The 23,621-nt window shown below is 45.7% G+C and overlaps 1 protein-coding gene across 2 annotated transcripts in view; it reads right to left on the reverse strand.

Moving 5' to 3' along the window:
- Window positions 1-354: 354 nt before the first annotated feature.
- The window catches only part of LOC147463378 (surfeit locus protein 1-like), a 78,907-nt gene continuing 55,640 nt past the window's right edge, over window positions 355-23,621 (reverse strand). For both annotated transcript variants that reach the window (XM_086488521.1, XM_086488513.1), the window contains exons 3-7: window positions 2,524-2,615; window positions 2,184-2,446; window positions 1,774-1,951; window positions 959-1,245; window positions 355-862 (exon numbers count right to left, since the gene is read on the reverse strand). In XM_086488521.1, the coding sequence (XP_086344647.1) occupies window positions 808-862; window positions 959-1,245; window positions 1,774-1,951; window positions 2,184-2,446; window positions 2,524-2,615 (875 nt within the window). In that variant the 3' untranslated portion in view covers window positions 355-807. The remainder of the gene's footprint in view (window positions 863-958; window positions 1,246-1,773; window positions 1,952-2,183; window positions 2,447-2,523; window positions 2,616-23,621) is intronic.

The raw sequence follows: 23,621 nt of genomic DNA on the forward strand, positions 1-23,621 counted from the left end.
ACAGACATCTTACCTTTCTTCATCTTCCATAGTAGCTTTCTTGCATTATTTATTGAATTGATTTGAGGGTCATTCAGTTCCTTTACCCATTTGATACAATTGAAAAAAAGGGGGGTAAAGTTTCTAAAGTAGACTCAAAACTTGTCCAGCATGATATGTTTTGAACCTAATTCTCAATAGCTTTATATTGATATATAACATACAAAAAAGGACTGTCAATGATGACATTACTGGATTATGATTTGAGACATGACATTTCAAGTGTTACAAGTAGCACTACATGGCATGTATATTTTTGCTGGCTTTTGAAGAAACAGATGAGATGGACCTTAAGCCCTCTCATGAAGAGAAACCTTTACCTAAGAAACATAACAAAAGATTTCAATGAAAACCAAGTACATGCACATGACATTTATACAATCACAAGCTTCTAGGTCAATCTACTCATTCACCAAAAGTCTAGGGTGTCATTTAAGTGACCCTTTATGGGCCCATTTCCTCTAGCCACCTAAAGAAAGCCCAATGGCTCAATGTTCTCCGCAAAAGATCCCCGTCAGGAGGCCAAACTCCCTCATATCAACAAATATTAAAAGTAAAAGAGGGGAATCCTATTGTAAGTATCCAAACAGACCAAAATGATGATACACGAGTCCTTTTCCACATATAACTCACTCTTTGTTTAACAATTTTGTAAAATTTGTGGACCAGGTCACTTCCTCAAAACAAAACATTCGACTCAATCAATTGACTAAACAAAACGTACTTCACTCATCATCACAATCATTTTGGACAACTACTTGCTCGATTTCACTTTGAAAGCCTCTTCCATGCCATGATAGAGGTTGCTGCAGAAAGAGTAAACCTGTTTTTCAGCACCACAGGGAGAAATATTAGACTTCGCTCACACATATATAGAAAGAACAAACAAGGATAAGCATCCCAAAAACATAAATCTCACCATGTGAATGCATAACTTAAGTGGTCATTGGGCATGATAGATGAGCGGATAAGCGTTTCAGGATCCTTCGGATCGGGATACTGCTTCCCTTTGAAGTCATCAGACTTGTCACGCAATGCCTCCACATAAATAGTATTCTCCGGAAGTCCAACAGCACGTGCCATTGCGGGCACATCAACAAAAAACCACTGCCCTTTTGCAGGTTCATTTGGTGGTACAAACATGTTTGGATTCTCACTGCATCTGATAACAGCAACTACACTCCTTGCCTTTGTCTGGGGTTGCTTCTGGTCACATACTCCACAAATGCACAAACAAAGACTCATTTATATTCAAGTATTGCTACTTCCATTGTTTTTCAAAAAGTATATTACAATCACTTAGTTGATATCTCTTGCCACACCCACACACACATATCTAGATGAGACTCAGGTTTTTAAGGACAGTGCAAGTAGACAACATAACCATCAGCTCCATAATGCATAGTATTGACTAAATACTACAACACCCACAGTAACATTCCCAACAGAGGGCATAGAAGTACGTAGCAAAATATGGTCTCTCTTACACATACACACGTGCGCACATGCCAGAAAAAGCTTTCAGATTGGGAGAGTAGTATGAATAATGCTCTCTTCCTCAAAACCAAGAAAACAAACAAACAACGAACTGAAACAGATTCTCTCTCCAAAAAAAATATGCCATTATTACTCCTTGCAACCTTTTGCCTCCATGACATACATAAAGCATGCATAACGTGTTATTTATGGAAATAAAGAAAAGCAGCTGTACTGGGAAGGAACTTGTGAGCTAACCTGAAGGGTTTCTTGCTTTTTACTACCCCACAGTGAAACAAACAGCCCTTTCTTAGCTGCTGCTTGTTGATCATTTGAAGCAAAGTTCTTGTCACTGCTGTCAGCTTCATCTTTTGGAGGATTGTCCCGCCAACTTCCTGGCACCCAGCCACGATTGACTAGAACACTCACCTGTGCACTAAGATGAGAGATTTTGTTAAAACACCCATAACATCAAGGTCTAACATAACATGACAAAGCCAAGACGTTAAAACAGAAAACACAACCTTAATGATGGTGCTAAAAGCGAGTATGGTAGCAACATGAAAGAATCAAAAGATCCCATACGTAGCTTAAAACAAGAACCCATGAAAGACAAAGAAACAACATCCACAGCTCAGTAAAACTCTGTAGGAAATTCAAGTGCTTACTTCTGGTCTTTTTCAGCTGAAACAAGAGGTGTGATAAGAAAGTAGCCTCGTTCAGTCACACCATGATTGGTACGCCCTCGAGGTCCCAAAAAGATGGACTTTTCCTCCAAAAAAACCCCTTCACACTGCACTCTTTTATACTCCAAATTTTGCAGAACATCCTGGTAAGTTTGCTTAGAATCCAATTGACTCGTGGTAGTTGAAAGGCCAAGAGGTTGAACATCATCTTTCAGCCGTTCTCTTCGATGATCCAAAAGCTCCATCTGCAATCACACAAGCCCTCTCACAAAAATGCTGCGTGCAAAGCCCAAAGACATAAATTAATGTTGCACTTCCTTACCTTCCATTTGCGCCTCATAATTTGCCAGGTACCCAAGCCAAAAGTAGAAATCCCTGGTATGAAAAGCAGTATCCCTGACCATCGCCAATTACCTGTCCAAAGGATAAACAGTCATCCTTCCACAAGAACCCCAAAACAGAAGAGTTCTCCTAATTTTGAAAGAGTCGACACGAACTTGGAACCAAAAGCATGTCAGCCCCTACTGTATTGGCTTCGGCCATTTCCAAGTTAATGAAATCAAGTCTTTTTTCTTAATCAATCTTCAGGTTGTATGAGTTTTTGTTGATGTCGTTTCGGCTCACTAATGCTCTTGCTAGGTTCAACAAGATGATGGACAGAATCTATTAAGAGCATAGACTGTATGCGGGCACGTTCTTTAAAGATATCATTGTTTTGTCTGAGTCCGAAGAAGAGCATAGAGAGCATTTGACATGAGAGCTTAGAGCATTGCCGGAATAAAATTGGATCATGGAAGAAAAATGAGAGATACAGATAAATCCAGATCAGTACCCAGCGAAGAACGAGCTCGCTGCTGCTGCTCGCGCAGCCCCTCTGCCCTGCTTTGGACATCGCCCTCAGCCCCTCCTGCTCACCTCGCTGCGCTCTCCCTCCCCTCCTCGCCTCCTCGCTATCCTCCCCGCTCACTGCCCCCCTAACCCCCCCCCCCCCCCCCCCCCCCCCCCCCCCCCCCCCCCGGGTCTGTTGTCGGGCTTCGTTAGCATATCAGCAGCTTTGCTTGGCATGTTCGGTCCAACCAGAGAACGCCGCCTCCACTTTGCCCTCACCTGCAATAGCAGACACAGATGGAAGCTCGTGCTCCACCTTAGAGGGACTCACATGAAGCCCCCTCGTCCGACCCCACTGAGCCCACCATCCGACTTGCTCTGTCGCCAACAGCAGCACAGGTGGAGCGCCTTCAGGCCACCTCTGTCATCTGCAAGATTATTGGCAGTCGTCCCAGTCGCGGAGAGTTACGCAACCTTATGCAGGCCCGCCTTTTAGTAGAGGTGGGGAAGATCATTGACATCTAGCTTCTCGGGCGAGGATACTATCAGATAGAGTTTGAGACTCCTGAGATGGCTGCCAAGGTCATCTCGATGAGCTCGTTGGCCATCCGAGCGGTCAGAGCTCATTTCCAACAATGGCACCATGGTTTCAATCCAGCATCGGATGTTCCTTGTCGAGGAGACAGACTTGCCTATTTCGGTCTGCTTCCTTGGTCTGCGGAGGGAGTACTTACCGCTTCTTTTCAAGATTGGTTCCGAAATCGGGACAGTCTTGGAGACCACGCAAACGGCAGCTTCAGTAGCAGCCAAGGCCGCCGGTGTTCCTTCAGTACGCGTTCTAGTTCCTGACACCAATATTCTCCCGAAGGTGGTCCTTCTACCTAGGGTGAGTGGGGGATGGTTACGCCAAAGGGTGGAGTATTCGGGACTCCTGAACCAATGCTTCATTTGCAGGCAGATTGGCCACTTAACCAAGGCATGTCCTCGTAGGAGATCTCCCCCACAGCGCATGCGTAGCCTCCCAAGGCTGAGCATGCCCAACAGACAGGTACTTAAACTGGCCCATAGGGCGGTAGACTTTAACTTTCACCCGATTCTTTACTTAATAACTTTACTTGACTTTACGACACAGAGGAAGACTTCACGAATAAACAAACACTTCAAACAAGGCATCGCTTGGCAGCTAGAGTGCTACCAAGCAGACAGTGACACCTTGTAGGCCCCAAACATTGGCGCCCCTTCGATATTTCTTTATCATTATAAACCTTCAAGTTCCTACGCGCTGTCCCGCTTTTACTGGGCTGAAAAATGGCCTACTCTAGCCCGATTTCGACAACATAACTGCAATAGGAGGCTTCATAGACAAAATCCCCATGCCAAAGGTGACTTTCACAGCGCATAGGGGCACTTTCCCAGACCTGGCAAGAATTTGCAGCACGCTGATTCTCTGTTTTTTGCCCCGAAAATGCACCAGATTACCTGTACATTGATCCAACGCTTCTCCGAAGGTCCTCGGGGTATTAGGGATCAATTAGGGTCAAAACCCTAAACCTGCAAAAATACACAGCAGGTCGTAATTCACTGCTTCCGGGCTCCGTTTGCGTGCCGCTCGCATCTGTAGCAAGCCCTCGAGCTCTCGCACCTTAAGGGCTACTTGCCCTTTGAATCGGATGAGATTTCTCGAGTGAAGTCTCTCCAAATTCACCTATACTTGCAGGGGATTAACAACTAGCTAATCCAGTACTTGTGCAAGAGGCTCTTGCCTCGGCAATCGCGCATGAACCCACACAACTATACATACAGATGAAAAGCCCTCAAACGGGGCATCACGTTTTTGTGTTCAAAGGGGGGAAGAGGTGCGCGAGAGCGGAATCATCACGCTACATAAGACAAGGGAGAAGGCAAGCTTTCCATTAAAGCTGTGATCACCTGCACCCACTACTCACACACACAGTAGTTCACTTATTAAAGTCAAATCAGCCTCCTCTCTCATTTTGGGCGCCCCCTCTTCATGCTGAGTTGTAAATTTTGCTCCATAGCCGCCAAGTGTCCCCTTTGCCTCTTTTGAGTTAAATTCCTAGTACCCACCGTCTGGCCCAACCATCTTGTGGCGACCTGCCCTTCGCGACCGCGGGTGAAACTCTCTGCTGTCGGCCGTTTCATACTCGCCACACAATGTCCGACCATTTGTGGAAACCAACAACTAACGTAGTGGTTGCCACAGCCTCGTGACATAGTTCCCCTCTTGAAATCGCAAACGTCCTTGATTGCATGCCAAATATACATGCCATAGATGATTTAGTGTAATTAGCACCCATTAATCATCACATGTATCCACAGGAAAGGTCATGAAACATAGATACAAATGAGTTAATGAGACCTTCATACTTTTGTCATTTCATCTACGATAGAAGTGAGCATAATACCTTTAGCATTTGTAGAGCAGTGTCCACTTCTATTGCACTGAATCCGTACCTACATTTGATGTGCTAGCTCCATCATTACCCCTCCTTTGAGCACGTTGAGTTGGGGCATACATAGGCTGTAACCCAAAGGCCTCAATACGTTTGGTGCAATCTTCCATCCACTTTGAATCCATACATGGATAGTTCTTGAACTTTACCAAATACCGTCTTGCAACCTATCCCTTAACTTTTCTTTCCTTATGTGCCAAAACCTGCTCAAGTATCAAGATCTCATCAAGTTCCTCAACTTTTGGTTGCCATAGTGCAAGTCCAAGTTCCTGAGCTCTGTGTCTTCGCAGCAAACCAACCAGCTAACTCTTCAAGGAAAGAGTGATTCAAGTCCCGGCAACGGAACCATGAACCCGGCCCGTAGAGCAGTAGACTTTAGCTTTCACCCGATTCTTTACTTAATAACTTTACTTGACTTTACGACACAGAGGAAGCCTTCACGAATAAACCTGTGACCGGAATTAAAACTTCAAACAAGGCACGGCTTGGCAGCTAGAGTGCTACCAAGCAAACAGTGACACCTTGTAGGCCCCAAACACTGGCGCCCCTTTCGGTATTTCTTTATTATTATAAAACTTGGGAGAAAAACCTGAAGTTCCTACACGCTGTCCCGCTGTTACCGGGCTGAAAATGGCCTACTCTAGCCCAATTTCAGCAACATAACTACAGTAGGAGGCTTCACAAACAAAATCCCCATGCCAAAGGTGAGTTTCCCAGCACATACAGGCACTTTCTCAAACCTCGTGAGAATCTGCAGCACGCTGAATTCTCTGTTTTCTGCCCCAAAAATGCACCAAATCACCTGTATAATGATCCCAACGCTTCCCTGAAGGTCCTCGGGGTATTCGGGATCAATTGGGGTCAAAACCCTAAACCTGCAAAAAATACACAGCAGGCCGTACTTCACTGTTTCGGGCTCCATTTCGCGTGCCGCTCGCATCCGTAGGAAGCCCTCGAGCTCCCCCCCCCCGTAGGGCTACTTACCCTTTTAATCGGACGAGATTTCTCGCATGAAATCTCTATGAATTCACCTATACCTGTGGGGGATTAGGAACTAGCTAATCAAGTACCTGTGCAAGAGACTCTTGCCTCGGCAACCGCGCATGAACCTACACAATTGTACATACAGATGAAAAGCCCTCGAGTTGGGCATCACGTTTCTGTATTCAAAGGGGGAGAGAGGTGCACGAGAGTCGAATCATCATGCTACATAAGACAAGGGAGAAGGCAAGCTTTCCATTAGAGTTGTGATCACCTGCACCCACTACTCACACACACAATAGTTCACTTATTGAAGTCAAATCAGCCTCCTCTCTCATTTTGGGCGCCCCCTCTTCATGTTGACTTGAAAATTTTGCTCTATAGCTACAAAGTGTCCATTTTGCCTCTTTTGAGTTAAATTCCTAGTACCCACCGACTAATTAAGTGTAGCGAAGGGCTCAAACGACTTTGACCAGAGCCTAGACACCCTTTTATTGCTCGGATTCCAATGCCGACTGGCCCGACCATCTTGTGGTGACTTGCCCTTCCCGACTGCGCGTGAAACTCTCGACCGTCGACCGTTTCACACTGGCCACACAATATCCGGCCATTTGTGACTTTAAAAAGAGGGTCCCAAAAATTAAATAAAAATCAAGGGAAAGAAACCAACAACTAATGTTAGTGGTTGCCACAACCTCATAATGGTACCCCGGACATACAGGCTGGTACCTCGACAGTGGCCACCAATCAGACAGCTGACGGCGGTAGCAGGTGCCCAGCTGCCGTCGAGGGGGAGGGACTCGCCACACTGCCCCTCCTGGTGGCTGACCTCCTGCAGCTCAACAACATTGGGTTCCGACAGGGAACCATTTTGACCCCCTCCAGCAGGAGGCCCCCTCCACCTCAGCTCCACCGCCTCCCTCCCCTCCACCTTTAGACTCCTCCGTTCCGCCACCTTCTCCTCCCCCACCCCCACCCCACCTCCCGCTGCTCCTGTCCCCCTGATGGGACCCTCAACCTCATCACCAAACCCATGCCACACTCCTCCTCAGAGGCAGGGAACAGGACACACATCCGCAGCTAGACGATCTCTTAGTAGTGCTTTCGCTACGAGTCGCATGGCTCGAGAGGGACAGCCCCACCTGAGGACGCCACTTCTGGTTCAGACCTTTCCTTTTGGAACAGTCCCTCGGGGTTTGACCAACTTTGACATTCGCACACGATGGGACTTCTTCGACTACACCTTCACACGCTTCCTTGGTGACTCTTCTCCCGACCTAGAGGAAACTTGCTTTCGAGTTCAAGTCGGCAGGGATCATACAGAGTCAACCTTGCACACAGTTCTTGACTGGCTCCAAGTCCAGGCTATTGAGTTCTCACACCACACAGGGCACCTGGGGGTGACAGATCCAATACAGACAATTTGGCCTTTAGCCAAGCTTAGAGTGACGCCGCCGGATGCACCAGGTTGCAAACACATTGTGGTGCACTTGTTAGCTGACACTCAGAGCCCCCTTGCTATGTATTTGTACATGAGGATTCTTGGACAGAGGATGTAGCCCTACGGACTGCACGCTCGGCTTGGGCCTGTGTGGGACAGTCACTTCACATGCCTTTGTCTAGAGGTCGCTCGGATGCGGATTACTCCCCATCAAAATGTAACAGACTTGGACACTCCAAGTCGAGAATCTACCGCGACACCACAAAAGATCACTTCAAAACAGTTCACAGTTCACAATTGATTGCACACTGACCCGGCGGAGTTCCGTGCCTAGAAGTATTGGCCCCAAAGACCGGCCTCCCTTTCAGTATTTCTTTTTGTATTAATCTGTGTTCAAAGTACAAGAGTGCAGGCAGGCGCTCACACTTAGACTCTGCGTCCAGATGCTCTTGAGTTGTGAGTGGCCTACCCACATATTTAAAGAGATTACAAGGGATGCCAAAAGCAGAGTCCCAAAAGCTGGAAAACTCAAAAGCTTTTATAAAAAATAAAGCAAAAGAAGTTTCTCTCTCTCAAGCTCTCTTGAGCCCCAAAATAAAGCAAAAGCAAAAGCTTCTCTCTCTCTAACTCTCAATTGCGTCTGTAAAAACAACGCCAGAAATTCCGCCGCGATTTGCGGGCTGCCACGTCAGCATGCACTACGGAATTCCGTGAAGGGCGCTGCCATTTTCGGCCTGTCCGTACTGAACCTACCACGTCAATATTCGGTTGCAATTTTCCCATGCGAGAGTGTGTGTGTGTGTGTGTGTGTGTGTGTGTGTGTGTGTTAGGGTTATGCCACGTCAGCAGAGTTGTGACATACCCCCCTCTTGAAATCATTGTAATCGCCCTCGATACGCCTGCAAATCAAACAGAGGCCATAAACTGTCTTAGCAGACACTGACTGTTAGTACCGACGTACTAGGAACACACATCTAGCACATGTACCAATCGACAATCACATCACATGACATCACAGGACATCACATGACCAATCACATTCAACATTCATTCAGATCTTAGACCATGATTTATCGGCAATGCAATTAGCAATCGCATCTAGATCCCCTCAAGACCTCATAGATGCCCGATTGACTAACCCCTATTGCAACCCTGTCTATTCGAGATCATTCAGACTAAATGTTGCAGTTATCACAAGTCAAGAACAAATCAGTTTCATATTCAAGAATTCCATTTCATAAAGTCATACAGCAGTATACTGTCAGCTCTCAGTATCCCTGAAGCTCAAAAAGACATCAGTGACTCTAGTATTCAAAAATCAAGGCATCTGTTGAGGAGCGGAGTAACTCCCCTCTTGTGCAACCCATTGAACTAGATCTTCGGCCAAGCTGAATTCGGGGTTCTATTTGGAGTAGACTATGCTAAACCAAAAGCTTCAAGGTAAAGTTTCACAATCTGAAGAGTATCTGCTAGGTCCTCCTCCTCCATCCACTTCGCATCCAATGCAGGATAGTTCTTGAATTTAACCAAGAACCGCCTTCTGACTTTACCCTTATTCTTTTTGTCCTTATGTGCCAAAACCTGTTTGGGAACAAGGATCTCCTCGTTTTCTTCCACTTCGAGTTGCTCATCAGGCTCCCCATCTTCGGACACATCTCCTTTAGACTCACATGAAATGCATTGTGAATCCTCCAAGTGTCAGGCAATTTCAGTTGGAAGGAGACATCATTGATCTTTTCGGAGATCTGGAAAGGTCCGTAGTATCTCATACTAAGCTTTGGAAAAAGCCTCTCGTTTCACTTTTTCTTTCTCAGACATGCCTTCTCAAAGCGTAAGAGCACCCAATCATCCTCCTTCAATTTCAAATATCGACGATGGCGATCCGCTGTCTTTTTGTCTTTCCTAAGATTTCTGCAAAGCCTCACAGACCTTGGTAAAAGCCGTGTCTAAGTCGCACATATACTCATCAGCTTCAAAAATCTTATCTTTCGTGCTTAAGAAGGATGGGACGTTCGCAGCACCTTCAATAATCTCAAATGGCGCCTTCCCCGTCGAAGAGTGTATCGTGTTGTTGTAGGCAAACTCCACCAAAGGTAGATACTTTTCCCATTGAGTGTTTTGATCCGAGATAAAAGACTTCAATAAATCTAAAACCACTAATTGGCAATCTCAGATTGCCCCGTTAGTCTACTGGTGGAAAGATGACGAGAATTGCAACCGCGTGCCAATGTTATCCCAAATTGCCTTCCAAAACGAACTCGTAAATCTGGGGTCTCTGTCGGACACAATCGTCTCGGGCATGCCATGTAATCTAAAAATCTGGGCCACAAACAGTCTCGCTAAGTGATCCGGCTTGAGTGTTTTCTTTACTGGAATGAAATGAACCTGCTTGCTAAATCTGTCAATAACAATCCAGATACCATCGTGACCACTGTGTCTTCTCGAGAGATCAAAAATGAAATCCATTGCAATACTTTCCCATGGGCGGGTGGGTATGGGCAAAGGTTGTAACAATCCCTGCGCTTTCTGCCTGTCAAAACTTGACCTTCTGGCATACCAAACAACTGCGCACAAACTCGTCCACATCCTTCTTGAGTCTCGGCCAAAAGAAGTATCTCTCTACCCCTTTCATGGTGGTAGCAATGCCGCTGTGACCCGTAAAAAGCGGACAGTGGCATTCAGTCATAACCTTTTCCCTCAACGGCTGTGTAACGCACAACATGGTTTCCTCATCAAGTAGCCATCCCGAATGGACCCACCGCATCTGCTTTTCTGATAGCTGCTTTTGTGACAAGAAGTAGCGTAAATTTTGATGGTCTGTAAAGACAGTAAAATCCGCTCGGAGTAGGTAGTGCCGCCACTGAGTAAAAGCATGGATAACCGCCAAAAGCTCTTTCTCATAAATCTGTGTTGTCACTTCCGGCCTTGAGAACAATCGGCTCTCGTAAGCAATGACATGGCCTTCTTGCATTAAGACCGCACCAAGACTACGATCACAAGCATCACAATATACTTCAAATGACTTCTGCAAGTCCGGCAAAGTCAAAACTGGTCCCGTAGTCGATTTCTCTTTCAATGTCTGAAAGGTAGTCACCTCTGTGGGTCCCCACGAGAAAGGGACTCCTTTCTGTGTCAAAACATGCAAAGGGAAAGCAACCTCTGCAAACTTTCTAATGAACCGCCTGTAGTACGAACACAATCCCAAAAAGCTTCTAACTTCATGGACATTCTTCAAATCGGGCCAAACACAGATAGTCTCTATCTTGGCCGGATCCATCTGCACTCCCGCTGCTGAGACAATGTGTCCCAAATAGTTAGGCCAAAAGGCATCACCAAAAACTCAAATAACCCAAAAGTCGTCCGAAAGGCTGTCTTGTAGACATCTCCTGGCTTGATTCGGATCTGATGATATCCACTTTTCAAGTCGATCCTACTAAAGCACGAGGATCCCTAAAGTCGGTCAAGTATATCATCGATTCTAGGAATCGGAAATCTGTTCTTGATGGTGATTTTGTTGAGAGCTCTATAATCGATGCACATTCTCCAAGATCCGTCTTTCTTCAAAACCAACAACACTGGAGAGCAATACGGTGAAGTACTAGGTTGGACAAGACCCTTTTCCAAGAGGTCTTTCACTTGGTTCATAATCTCTTCGTTTTGGGCTCGGCTGACACGATAAGGTGGCCGGTTCGGTGGTGTGATTCCAGGTATCAGATCAATGGTATGATCTTCAGGACAAACGGGTGGTAGCTCGCCTGGCAGGCCCTCTGAGAAGTAATCGGCATGAGAGTGGAGAAAATATTGGCGTTCTTTATCAAGTTCAGACATATTTGTCCTATCCTCATCACTCAACTCTTTCAAAAAGATCGAGTAAACAAACATATTGGATGTCATTAATTTGGAAATGGCCGAAGCCGATACAATAGGGACAGACTCGCCCTCAAGTTTTATATCGAGTACAACGGTTCTGCCCTTTTCTATGGTTTTTTCCGATCGGGAGTGATCTCGAGCCGCACCGCCAATTCCGGTGAAATGAAGTTGGCCTTGGCTCCTCCATCAAAGAAGATCAGGGCTTCCTGGTCTTTCACTTTGCCCCAAGCTCGGCAAAGTTCTCTACTGTGGGTGGTGAGATTGATATTCTTATGCTACAGGAGCATCATCTTTGTGAGAGCATTTGGACCTGGAGGTATCTAGGGAGGGGTATGTATGACTATTGCGGACTCATGGCAGCAAGCCATTGTGGGCAGAGGTATTATTGTGCCAGGCAGAGTTCAGTGGATTACTATGCAGGTTCAGGGTTGCCTCATTGGTTTCCTAAACATATATGCGCCCAATGTGGCGAGTGCACGAGTAAAGTTTTGGTCTCATATTTTTGAGTCTTTGCCGCATGCAGAGAAGTGGTGTGTTGAGAGAGATTTCAACCCCTCTGACAGGATTGGAGGTGGCCATGCTACTGTTCACGGGGCTGAGTTGGCAGCTTGGGAGCGGCTATGTATGACTTTTGAGGGTTTCTAATGTTTGGCAACACTCAGGCTTTGTGAGGCCCCCAGACAGCTTGTCTCTCTCGCTCTGACTGTCACCAATTGTTGATGTGTCAAGCCACTGAAGAACGGACATTGACCCCAAAGTAGGAGGAGTGAATCTATCTCGGATAGATCGCTTCTACGCCAGTGACCACACTGTGACATGAGGGGGATCTGTTTGTATCCTGGCAAGGACTTCTTTTCCGACCATGCGCCAATGATTCTCACTGTGACAAACAGACAGAGGAGGGGGAACTAGGATGCTACGCATTCCTGAGAGGATCTTGCTAGATCCAAGCTTAGAGAGCGAATGGAGGCACTTTGGACACAGAGCTTGGACACGCAGGGAACCCCAAGCATCTCAGTGGACCCAGGTGGGTGATAGAGTTACTAGGGAGTTTTTTGAGACGATGGGGCCACGCCATGCGCACAACAGTGTTAAGTCAGTTGAGGAGACCCGACAGTTCAATTGCCTCAAAGCCTAAGGATATGCCAGTTGCTATTGACCTTTACCGTGATCTGTTGTCAGTTAAGCCTCAATCAGAGCGTCAGGATGCATGCAGAGAGCAAGTTTGGGCACAGATGCCTTGCCTTGTTACTTAGGAGATGCGATAGAGACTTGAGCTTCCCCTCCAGCTAGAGGAGCTCCGTGAGGCCCTCAAAACACTCCCCCAAGGTAGCTGTCCAAGGATGGTTTGAATCCCAGCTTTTTCTTGGAGTATTAACACTTTCTTGGTTCAAATCTTTGCAGCGCATTCCAATACGTTTTGCACACTGGCGAGATGCTTGACAGCATGAGTGAGGGCTTGATATGCCTCATTCCCAAGGAGAGAGGTTCCTTGGATGAGATTCGACAGTGGCGACCCATTACCATCCTCAACCCATCCTACAAAATTCTAGCAAAGGCTTTGAGCTTGAAGATTCAGCCACTACTAGGGAGTATTATACATGAGACCCAGACAGGTTTTGTCAAGGAGCATAATATCCTTGATAACATCTTCACTTTTTGGGAGGCTCTGCCCTTGCGCGTCTCTAAGGAGAGGATTTGGTGATATTCCTCCTCGATTTTGAGAAGGCCTACGACAAAGTTGATTTGGACTTCTTGGAGGGCACTCTACACAGGATGGGTTTCTCAGATGCTTGGAACAGAGGTGTGTTAGCTCTATACAGGGGAACGCTTCTTGCTCACGCATTCGGTCAGACAGGGGTGCCCTCTAGCCCCCTTCCTCTTTCTGTTCTATGTTGAGGTGATGAGCAGATTTTTGACTTCTCAGTAGGTTGGCTTGCGTGGTCTTGAGCTCCCTATTAGGGCAGATGAGCTTCTTGACGTTGAGTTTGCCAATGACTCACCGTTGATGTGAGCAGCATCAAGAGCACTGATCAATTGGAGGAAGACGGTAGCTTTTTGGGTTGGCAGTGCTCCTACCCCTGATTGGTCACCAGGTGAGGGTTTTAGATTAATTCCCCCAGGGACTGCAGTTCGTTACTTGGGTTGTCAAATTGGCATGGACTTGTCCCTTGAGAAGAATTTTGGTGTCCCTGCACCGGGCTCCTCTCTTTTCTCTCAGGATCTTGGTGCCTCTGCCTCGAGCTTATTAGCCACTCCCACCACCATTAGTCCATCGCGCATCGGGCGTGCTCGTCTTTATCACTCTGTCTAAAGCAGTTAATCCATAAAGAACCACAGAAACGTTTTTTGCTTGTTTGAGATTGCACCCCAAGACCACTTGGAGTTAAGCTTGGGTAAGAGAGATGCCTTCTTAAACGCAGATTGCAAGCAATACCAAGTACCAAGAACCCAAGTATCCCAAGTACCCTAAGAACCCAAGAGTACCCCAAGTACTCAATGCATGGTCATTACTAGAAGCGCGATGGATACTTTCCATGAAGATGATGAGAGTGGAATTGGAGAAGAAGAAATCCCTACACTAGGAGTACCTTGATCGGTTGAAAGAGGAATGGTGGGATTCAAGCAAAATGGGACTCCAGTTATGTCTTTTTCTAACCTTGTCTTGCAAATTGGTGTTCGATTGTGTAAGTTAAACGAGAAGCGTAAGGAGGTTTTCCTCTTTGGTTTAGATGAGTACATCAAATACGATGTACTCATCATAAAATGAGACTAGTTATATTTGATGTACTCATCATAAAATGGGACTCCAATTATGTCTTTTTCTAACCTTGTCTTGCAAATTGGTGTTCGATTGTGTAAGTCAGACGAAAAGCGTAAGGAGGCTTTCCTCTTTGGTTTAGATGAGTACATCAAATACGATGTGAACGTCTTCTGCCCTACTGACAACAATGACGCTGTCAGAATGGCTCTCAAGCAAGAAATGAAGCACAACAAACATAAACCCAAAGAGAAGAACAAAGCAACTTCAAGTACCCAGCAGAACCAACAGAATAGTAAGAACAACGGAAATTCTTCCTCTACACCTAACAGTGATAATACAGGAAACGCTAAAGCTCAGGAAACCCGTAAGTTTGGCACCTAATGAGAAATATGCTAAAGGAATAGTAGGAGAATAGTTATTCTTGAAGAACGAGCCGCTTATGGAAAAGAAGAAAGATGTTTTAAGTATCACATTAAGGGTAACATGAAAAGAGATTGTCTTTAGGAATCACCTAAGAAAGAACCCACATCTTCTGTTAGTGTCATGCTTGAGCCAAGTAGTGCACTCAAGTTTCTGACGATCACCTTGATGAGTCTCTCATTGAGTGTTATGGTCATGTGAATCATCAGCGTCTTGTAATCTTGTTTGATCCTAGCAGTGTGCATGATGTAATGATGTGATTAGTGATTCTCTTGTGAAAAGGGAACGCTTAGAAGCTACTCTAGCAACTCCCATTAAAGTGTCTCGATTCACTCCTGGCATTTTTTGTATGGCAAATATTTTTTTGTTCGTTTTGATCATCAAGCCCTCAAGTGACTCTGAGTGTACATGGGAGTGACCACCAAGCAAGGTGGTCTCAGCTTTTTGAGCAATTTGGTGGTTTGATTGAATATGTTCTTAGTAAAGCTAGCCCAGTTGCAGATGCGTTAAGTCGCAAAGGACAGATCTTGGCTCTTGAGTCAAGTTATAGAGCCTCCATCCAGGGAGTATCTTTTGACAGCATGAAAAATCAACATGCAGATTCCGAGTTTGGCAAGCAATGGTTCCAAGCTCTTGCCGCCCAAGGCGCCAGTAATTATCTCATTTGTGATGGTCACTTGTATTTTCATCACCGTCTTTGTGTGTTACCTTCTCTTAGGCAAGCCATGTTGCACGATGCACATAATGCACTCACGAGTGGACACACACGCATGAATACCACTTTAGAATCAGATTCTTTTATTCGCTTGAAATGCTAAAAGATGTGTTTAAGTATGTCACACACTATTCCATTTGTCAAAAAGTAAAAGCCCTCGGGGATAAGCAGCAAGGGCTTTTGATGTCGCTGCCTATTTCCAAAGGTCCATTTCAGGACATTTCTATGGATTTTGTGACTAATCTTCCACCTAGTTTACATTTAAGGAATACACAATGTTTTAACAATCATTGATCGTTTCAACAAGTTTTGCATGCTAATCCCTTGTAAGGCCACACTTATAGCACAAGATGTAGCACGTTTGTTCATTAAGCATTGGTATCCCCTTTGTGGTTTGCCAAAGTCAATAGTGTCAAATAGAGATGTCAAGTTTACGTCGCACTTTTGGCAAGCACTCTCTGAAATTTTGGCACTGAGTGAATTTTCATCTGCATTCCATCCAGAGTCCATTGGTCAAACTGAGATTTACAATCTTCGATGTATTAAAGTCAAATGTGCATGATCAACACTCTGATTGGGAAGTGGAGTATTATCTCACGTTAGTACAAGCAATTTTGAATGACTCCTATTCCACTGCCATTGGTAGAACTCCGTATGAGGTAGCATTTGGCCGTCCGTTTCGGTCTTTGTTGACTAGATCAATCAGCCAGTTGCCTGATGCCAATGTTGAGAGACAATCCTTGGAAGAGATTATTGAGAGTGTGAATCTTCGCCTAAGAAAGGCTCAAGAATCTTATTCATGGCACGCTAATAAGCATCGTCACAATGTTACTATGAAGGAAGTGGATTGGGCGTATCTTAAGAGTCATGAAGCAACGTCTTAAGCAAGCAAGTAGGAAAGAAGTGTCCAAAGTTGTCTTTAAGGATGTACGGTCCATTTCTAGTCATTAAAAAGATAAGTGATGTGTGTATAGTCAATGCACAAAGTTTTCTATGTTTCTTGGTTCAGGGACATCTCCCAAAGAAGAAATCCTGAAAAGGACGAACCCGAGATCGTAGAAGAAGTTGAAGTCATAGGATCGGAGCAAATTTTGCTACATCGTTTTCGCCATGGCTCAATGAAACAAACACAACAATACTTTTTGAAGTTCAAGGATCAAGGAACACACGAGGCAATGTGCGTCGATGAAGATTTTTTCACACATTACGGAGAGTTGTTGGCAGACTACAAGGAAGCCATGCAGCTCCGTAGTAGTACCTCACCATAAAAAGAGGGGGGATGTCACGTGCACACCTAACCCTATGTGCATGTGAACAAGTTGTAACTCCTATTTCTAGGGAGGACAGCCTAGAAAGTGTTATGGCATCCTTGTGAGCCTGTACGCAAGCCGTGCATGTCCAAACACTAGCTACATACCCTCTGATTGCACATGAGCACAACTAGTGTCTGCTTGGTGTAGGCACTGGGGAGTGTTCCCATACTGCTAGCACCATTAGTACCAAGCCTAGGTAATATGTCACAAAACGGGAGCGTACACGAGCACTTAGAAATCTGAAAAATAAATTACTTTGCAAATGTGAGAGAAGGGAGAAGATCGACACAGTATTGGGGACCAGAAGATGGGTTGGTCCCCCCCCCCCCGTCAAGAGTATTCTTTATTCAGGGAGAATTCGTATACAAGCACAAGGACCCGAGGAAACCCCTCCGTTCTATAATCTTAGACCCGAAGGTCATTCTTTCCCGTAAAGGGCTTAGGCACTAGGCCGTACTTTCCCGTAAGGGACTTAGGCGCGAAGCCGTACCTTCCCGTAAGGGACTTAGGCATGAAGTCGTACTTCCCGTGAGGGACTTTCCCGTAAAAAAGGGAGATTCCTGCAAAACAAACCACATAAAGCAACAACTTGCAATGCGTATCAACAAATTATACCTGTCGCTCCTTGCTCGGAAAGGCGACCTCCGTACTCCGTCGTCACTGAGCACTAGCTGAATTTCCTTCGCAATGACTGCTCCAACTCTCAGCGCTAACTCCTCCTGGTGCTCCTGGCGTGTGTAAAACCGGAACGCTAACTTCCCTTTTATAGGCCCTTGCACCCGGCGGGAATAGGAGCCGAAAAGCAAAAGCCTGGCGCCCCTAGCGAGAGGAGAGAGAGAGAGAGAGATCGCTGAATTCAGCCAGCCTTGCGTAGGCTTTTTTTGTAGAGTTTTAACGTAGGATTTTTAGTGCATTGCTTTTTTTTATTATAAAAGGGCTCGTCACTTAAAAGTGACCGGCCACTTTATAAAATAAAGTGTGAACTTGTTTAAACTTTAAAAACTCACTCAGTTAGTGAAAACAATGCTACACGAACACATTCCAGGCATCCCCGGGTGTAGAACACGGCACAGATGCAATGCAAACATAGCTTCCTCGCGGGAAAGCTTCTGCCCTCCCGCGAAAGTTCCTGCTTTTTGTAAAAAGCTTCTTTGAACCCATCTTTATTCTTGTGCTTGCGTTCTTACGCGTATTTTCTTACTCAGTTCGGATTTCCTCCTCAGCCTACGGAATGCCCCCTTTCTGATGCATCCGTCACCCATCATGTGACGCATTAGGCTCTTTCATAACCCAGCCCTTTCCACCGAACTTACGGAAACTCCTTCGCGATGTTTACCGTCACCCATCAAATGACACATCAGAGTTGTCCGTTCTTGATGGCATTTCCTATAGCTACAATCTTTTAACAGTTCTCAGTGTACACAATAAAATATCCTAGAAAAAGAAATTAATCATTAAAAATTAGAAAATAGCAACATCCCTCTGGCTTCTAAAGAGTTGACCTCAACTGTAGTGCTTGAACATATACCTCCAGTATCTCGGGATAAGCTGCTAATTCCTCGTGCGTCATCCACTGAGCATCTAGATTCGAATAGTTCTTAAACTTAACCAAATACTTCCGTGTTATTTTTCCGGACTTGAGGGGCCGCTCCTGATGACTTACTATCTGCTCCGGTTGGAGTATTTCTTCTGTTTCCTCAACCTCAGAAGGTTCCTCAACACTAGGCTGACTCGGAGGCGGTCCCACATACAGTCGGAGTAAACTGACATGGAAAGCATTATGGATCCTCCAATTAGGCGGTAACTCTAATCAGAAGGTGACATCATTCACTTGCTCAGTGATCTTAAACGGCCCATAATAACGGGTAGAAAGTTTTACCACCTTCCCCTTATGAGAGCTTGTTTCTTAAGTCTTGCCTTCTCAAACTTGAGTAAGACTAACTGTCCGACTGTTAAGTCTAGATTCCTCCTGTGCTTGTCTGCAGCTTTCTTATGCTTTTCCTAAGAGCGTAGAATAGCTCTCCTAACTTGCCCGTAGGCTGTGTCCAAATCCCGGACAAATTCATCTGCTGCAAAGATCTTATCCTTAGTTAAAAGGATCGGTGGAAGCAAAGGCTTACCATAGAAAATCTCAAAAGGTGCTTTCTCCGTCGATGAGTGTATGGTATTGTTATACGCATACTCGACAAGAGGCAAATATTTCTCCCAGTCAGATTGCCGGTCTGACACATAAGATTTTAACATATCCAATACTGTGGAATTGGCTACCTCACTTTGCCCGTCCGTTTGAGGATGGTAGGCAGATGAAAAATTCAACTTCGTACCAAGATTGTCCATCAAGGCACGCCAAAAATTTCATGTCATGCGAGGATCTCGATCTCTCACAATAGAATTAGGCATTCCATGATGCTTGAAGATCTGTGCCAGAAAGACCCTAGCCATATGATCTGCTTTGATCGTTTTCTTGACTGGTACAAAGTGTGCTTGCTTGCTAAACTTGTCCACAATGGTCCAGATCGCGTCATTTCCAGTCTGAGTTCTAGGGAGGTCCATGATGAAGTCCATGGCAATACTTTCCCAAGGTTCATTAGGCACAGGCAATGGTTGTAGCAACCCAGGCGTCTTATGCCGATCATACTTCACTTTTTGGCAAACCAAGCATTCCCTGACATACTTATCAATGTCTGCTTTAAGGCTAGGCCAAAAGAAATATCTTTCCATTGCTAAGGTCGTAGGGAGAATACCCCGATGACCCGCATAAGACGAAGCGTGTGCTTCATCCATGATCTTCTTTCTTAATGGTTCCGCCACACATATGGCCTGATGGTGGTAGAGATAACCGTCCCGAATGGAACGGGGAAACTCATTCTCTCCACAATGTAGCTTTCCCCAAACGGTGGAGAAGTCTGGATCATTCGGATACAAATCCGGTAGTGCTTCTAATTCTTGGTGATACACCGAAGTGATAGCGTTCACCCTTGGCCGCCTAGACAATGCGTCCGCGACTACATTCTTACTCCCAGCCGTGTGAAGGATCTGGAAGTGAAACATAGACAAAAAGTTTGCCCATCTTATCTGCTTCTCAGATAGTTTCCTTTGCGTAAGAAAATACCGCAAACTCTGGTGATCAGTCTTGATCACAAAATCCGCTCCTAGAAGATAGTGCTTCCAGTTGGATAAGGCGTGAATCACAGCCATGAGTTCCTTTTCGTAGATTGATGCATGCAACTCTGCATCCTTGAGCCGTCTGCTTTCGTAGGCCACTGCATGGCCTTCTTGGTTTAACACTGCTCCGATGCAATTGCCTGACGCATCGCAGTAAACCTCAAATGGTTTCCTTAAGTCAGGCACTATCAAAATAGGTCCATGGCTTAGCAAGTACTTGAGCCGATCAAAAGCTCCTTGTTGTCTCGATCCCCATCTGAAAGGAATCTTCTTCTTTGTCAAATCATGAAGTGGTCCTGCTACATGGGCAAATCCTCGGACAAACCTTCGATAATACGAACATAATCCAAGGAAGCTACGTACATCATGTATCGTAGTGGGAATAGGCCAATCTTCTACTCTCGGATCTTGGCAGGATCCATACTCACTTGATTGTGAGAGACTATATGGCCGAGATAGTGTATCTCTGCGAGAAAGAACTCACTCTTCTTTGCATTCACATGCAACTCATGCTTTCGCAATTCTTGAAACACTAGGTCCAAGTGCTTCCGATGTTCCTCTTCTGACTTAGAGAAGATGAGTATGTCGTCAAAGAATACTCCCGTAAAAGCTCGATACGGGCTGAAAATGCGGCCCTCATGCGATTGAATGTCGCAGGAGCATTGGTCAAGCCGAAAGGCATTACCAAAAATTCATATAGTCCAAAGGTTGTGCGGAAAGCAGTCTTATGGACATCCTCATGGGCGATCCGTATCTGATGATACCCACTCTTTAAGTCTATGCGACTAAAGACACTTGCACCCTGCAACTTATCAAGTATATCATCAATCCGAGGGATCAGAAAGCGATTCTTGACCGTGATCTTGTTTAAAGACCTATAGTCTATGCACATTCGAAACGTGCCATCTTTCTTCTGCACCAGTAGAACTGGAGAGCAGTAGGGTGAAGCACTTGGCCATACTAACCCTTTCTCTAGAAGCTCGTTGACTTGCTTCAAAATTTCTCTAGAAGACTCACCCCATAAGGGGGTTGATTGGGAGGCGAGCTACCCGGTATGAGATCTATGCGGTGATCTTCCAGGCGTACCGGAGGTAGTTCATCAGGGAGTGTTTCTATGAAACAATCTTTGTACTTTTCAATAAATTGAAAACGCTTAATTTCCAGACTAGAGAGTGAATCCCCACTAGTTTTATCCTTCTCACGTGCAAAAATCAAGTAAGCAGAAACACACTTCTTCACTTCTTTCTTAATGGAGATATGGCTTACAATTGGGAACTGCCAATCTCCTACATCAACATGAATCTTTATTTTCTTACCCCCCTGATCAAAAGTGAGGGTCTTTTCCACATAATCGGGGACAGGTGTCATGTGGAAGTGCCATGGCATACCCAAGATGATATCACATCCCTCGATGGGTGCCATCAAAAATGATTCGCGGTCCTTGTACTCGCCAATCCGAAGATTGAGCTGTCCTTGCACGGGAGTTGCATTGGTTGTCAACCCCTCGAATGCCGATCCGGATGTAACCGGTGTGCCAAGCTGAGCCAGGGTGAGGCACAAACGTTCCGCAATATCCACGGAGATGAAGTTATCCGTGGATCCTGGATCATAAAGAATCAGTACTCGCTGGTTGTTCAGAGGACCCCAGCCCTTCAGAAGCTGACGCTTCCCTTTCTTCGTTTCTGTGCTTCCTTGAACATCTGGAATAGAGTTCGAGCTTGGTGGAGCGGGTTCCTTCCTTGCTTTATCTTGCCTCATAGAGGCTTGTTCTTGCCGTTGCTGCTTTAGAGGGCAGTCTGGCTTAATATGTTCTTTCTCTCCACAGTAGAAGCATCTTCCTTCCTCTCTGAAGGTTTGGAGTTGAGTAGAAGAGAGATACTTAGTTCGCTTGCCATTGCCCTCTAGCTTCTTAGAATGATCATGGTCCCTAGATGAAGGACGTTTTCTTCCTTGGCCCCCTTGGTCATCATAGACCCCTCTTTGTCTCGCACGGTAAGTGCTATGCTCCATTTTTCTGGGCGTCCCAGTTGAGTGCAAATCCTCAGCAATGATTGCTAACTCCATCATCCTCTGAAGAGTGTCATGCGGATACACTTTCATACTCTTTCGAAGCTGCGGTTGGAGACCCGCTTCGAACTTTGGTTTCTTTTCCTCGTCGGCAATTTTCATGAAGGGAGTGACCTTCAGAAGAACCGACCAATACTTGTCCACATAGGTCGTGACTCTCTCATGTTCCTTCTGGGCGAGTCAGTCCCATTCCTTCCGTATGTCCTGCTCAAAGTCAAGCGGAAGAAACTGTTCATAAAATTCAGATTTGAATCTCTCCCAAGTTCTGGCCTGAGAACCTTCCAGAATCTTGGCTAACCACCAATTACTGGCCGTTTCCTTGAGGTGCATCCCCACATGGCGCAATTTGGATCTTTCTGTGAAGTGCCCATTGGTAAAGGCGACTTCAAACTGTCTGATGAAGGACAGTGCTTTGGAGATATCTCTCCGTCCGTTATAGGTTTCGAACTTGATGTCCTTGTCGCCCGATTTGAAGACTCTCATGCAATGCTGAGACTTGCAACCATGCTTTTTGAATCGAGGCTTATCTTTAGGTTGATGTAGAGTAGTAGTAGTAGCGGCTTCCTTCTTCTGGCGAGACGATTGAGAAGTAGAAGTATAATCAGGAGAGTAAGATGGAGATGAGATAGAGATGTCCTTGCTCTCGTCTAGCAAAGAGAGCGCTTTTTCCTGGCCTTTCCTTGGAGTAGGCCGTTCATTCCGATCCGAAGGTCCTTTGTGCACCTCGGCACCTTCTTCTTCTCTTTCTTCCTGTGGTCTCACACCAACAGTGTGGTCTGGATGCCCGGCTGCATCGGTTCCATTCGTTCTCTTCATTCCGCCCAAGAGCTTTTGGACATCTGGCAATAGTAAGATTTGTTGCAAATCCGCAAGCTGAGCTCGCACTTGTTGAAGCTCCTCTTCAACGCTTCTCCCTTGGCTCGACATGGTTCTTCCCATTCTTCCCGGAATCGTCCTTCTTTGCAGAGAAAGAGAGGAGTCCAAGCTCTGATACCACTGTCACAAAACGGGAGCGTACACGAGCACTTAGAAATCTGAAAAATAAAATACTTTGCAAATGTGAGAGAAGGGAGAAGATCGACACAGTATTGGGGACCAGAAGATGGGTTGGTCCCCCCCCCCCCCATCAAGAGTATTCTTTACTCAGGGAGAATTCGTATACAAGAACGATGACCCGAGGAAACCCCTCCGTTCTGTAATCTTAGACCCGAAGGTCGTTCTTTCCCGTAAAGGGCCTAGGCACTAGGCCGTACTTTCCCGTAAGGGACTTAGGCGCGAAGCCGTACCTTCCCGTAAGGGACTTAGGCGTGAAGCCGTACTTCCCGTGAGGGACTTTCCCGTAAAAAAGGGAGATTCCTACAAAACAAACCACACAAAGCAAC

This window comes from Adiantum capillus-veneris, chromosome 2, assembly GCF_014529385.1.
Source record: "Adiantum capillus-veneris isolate H3 chromosome 2, ASM1452938v2, whole genome shotgun sequence".
NCBI classification, from domain to species: domain Eukaryota; kingdom Viridiplantae; phylum Streptophyta; class Polypodiopsida; order Polypodiales; family Pteridaceae; genus Adiantum; species Adiantum capillus-veneris.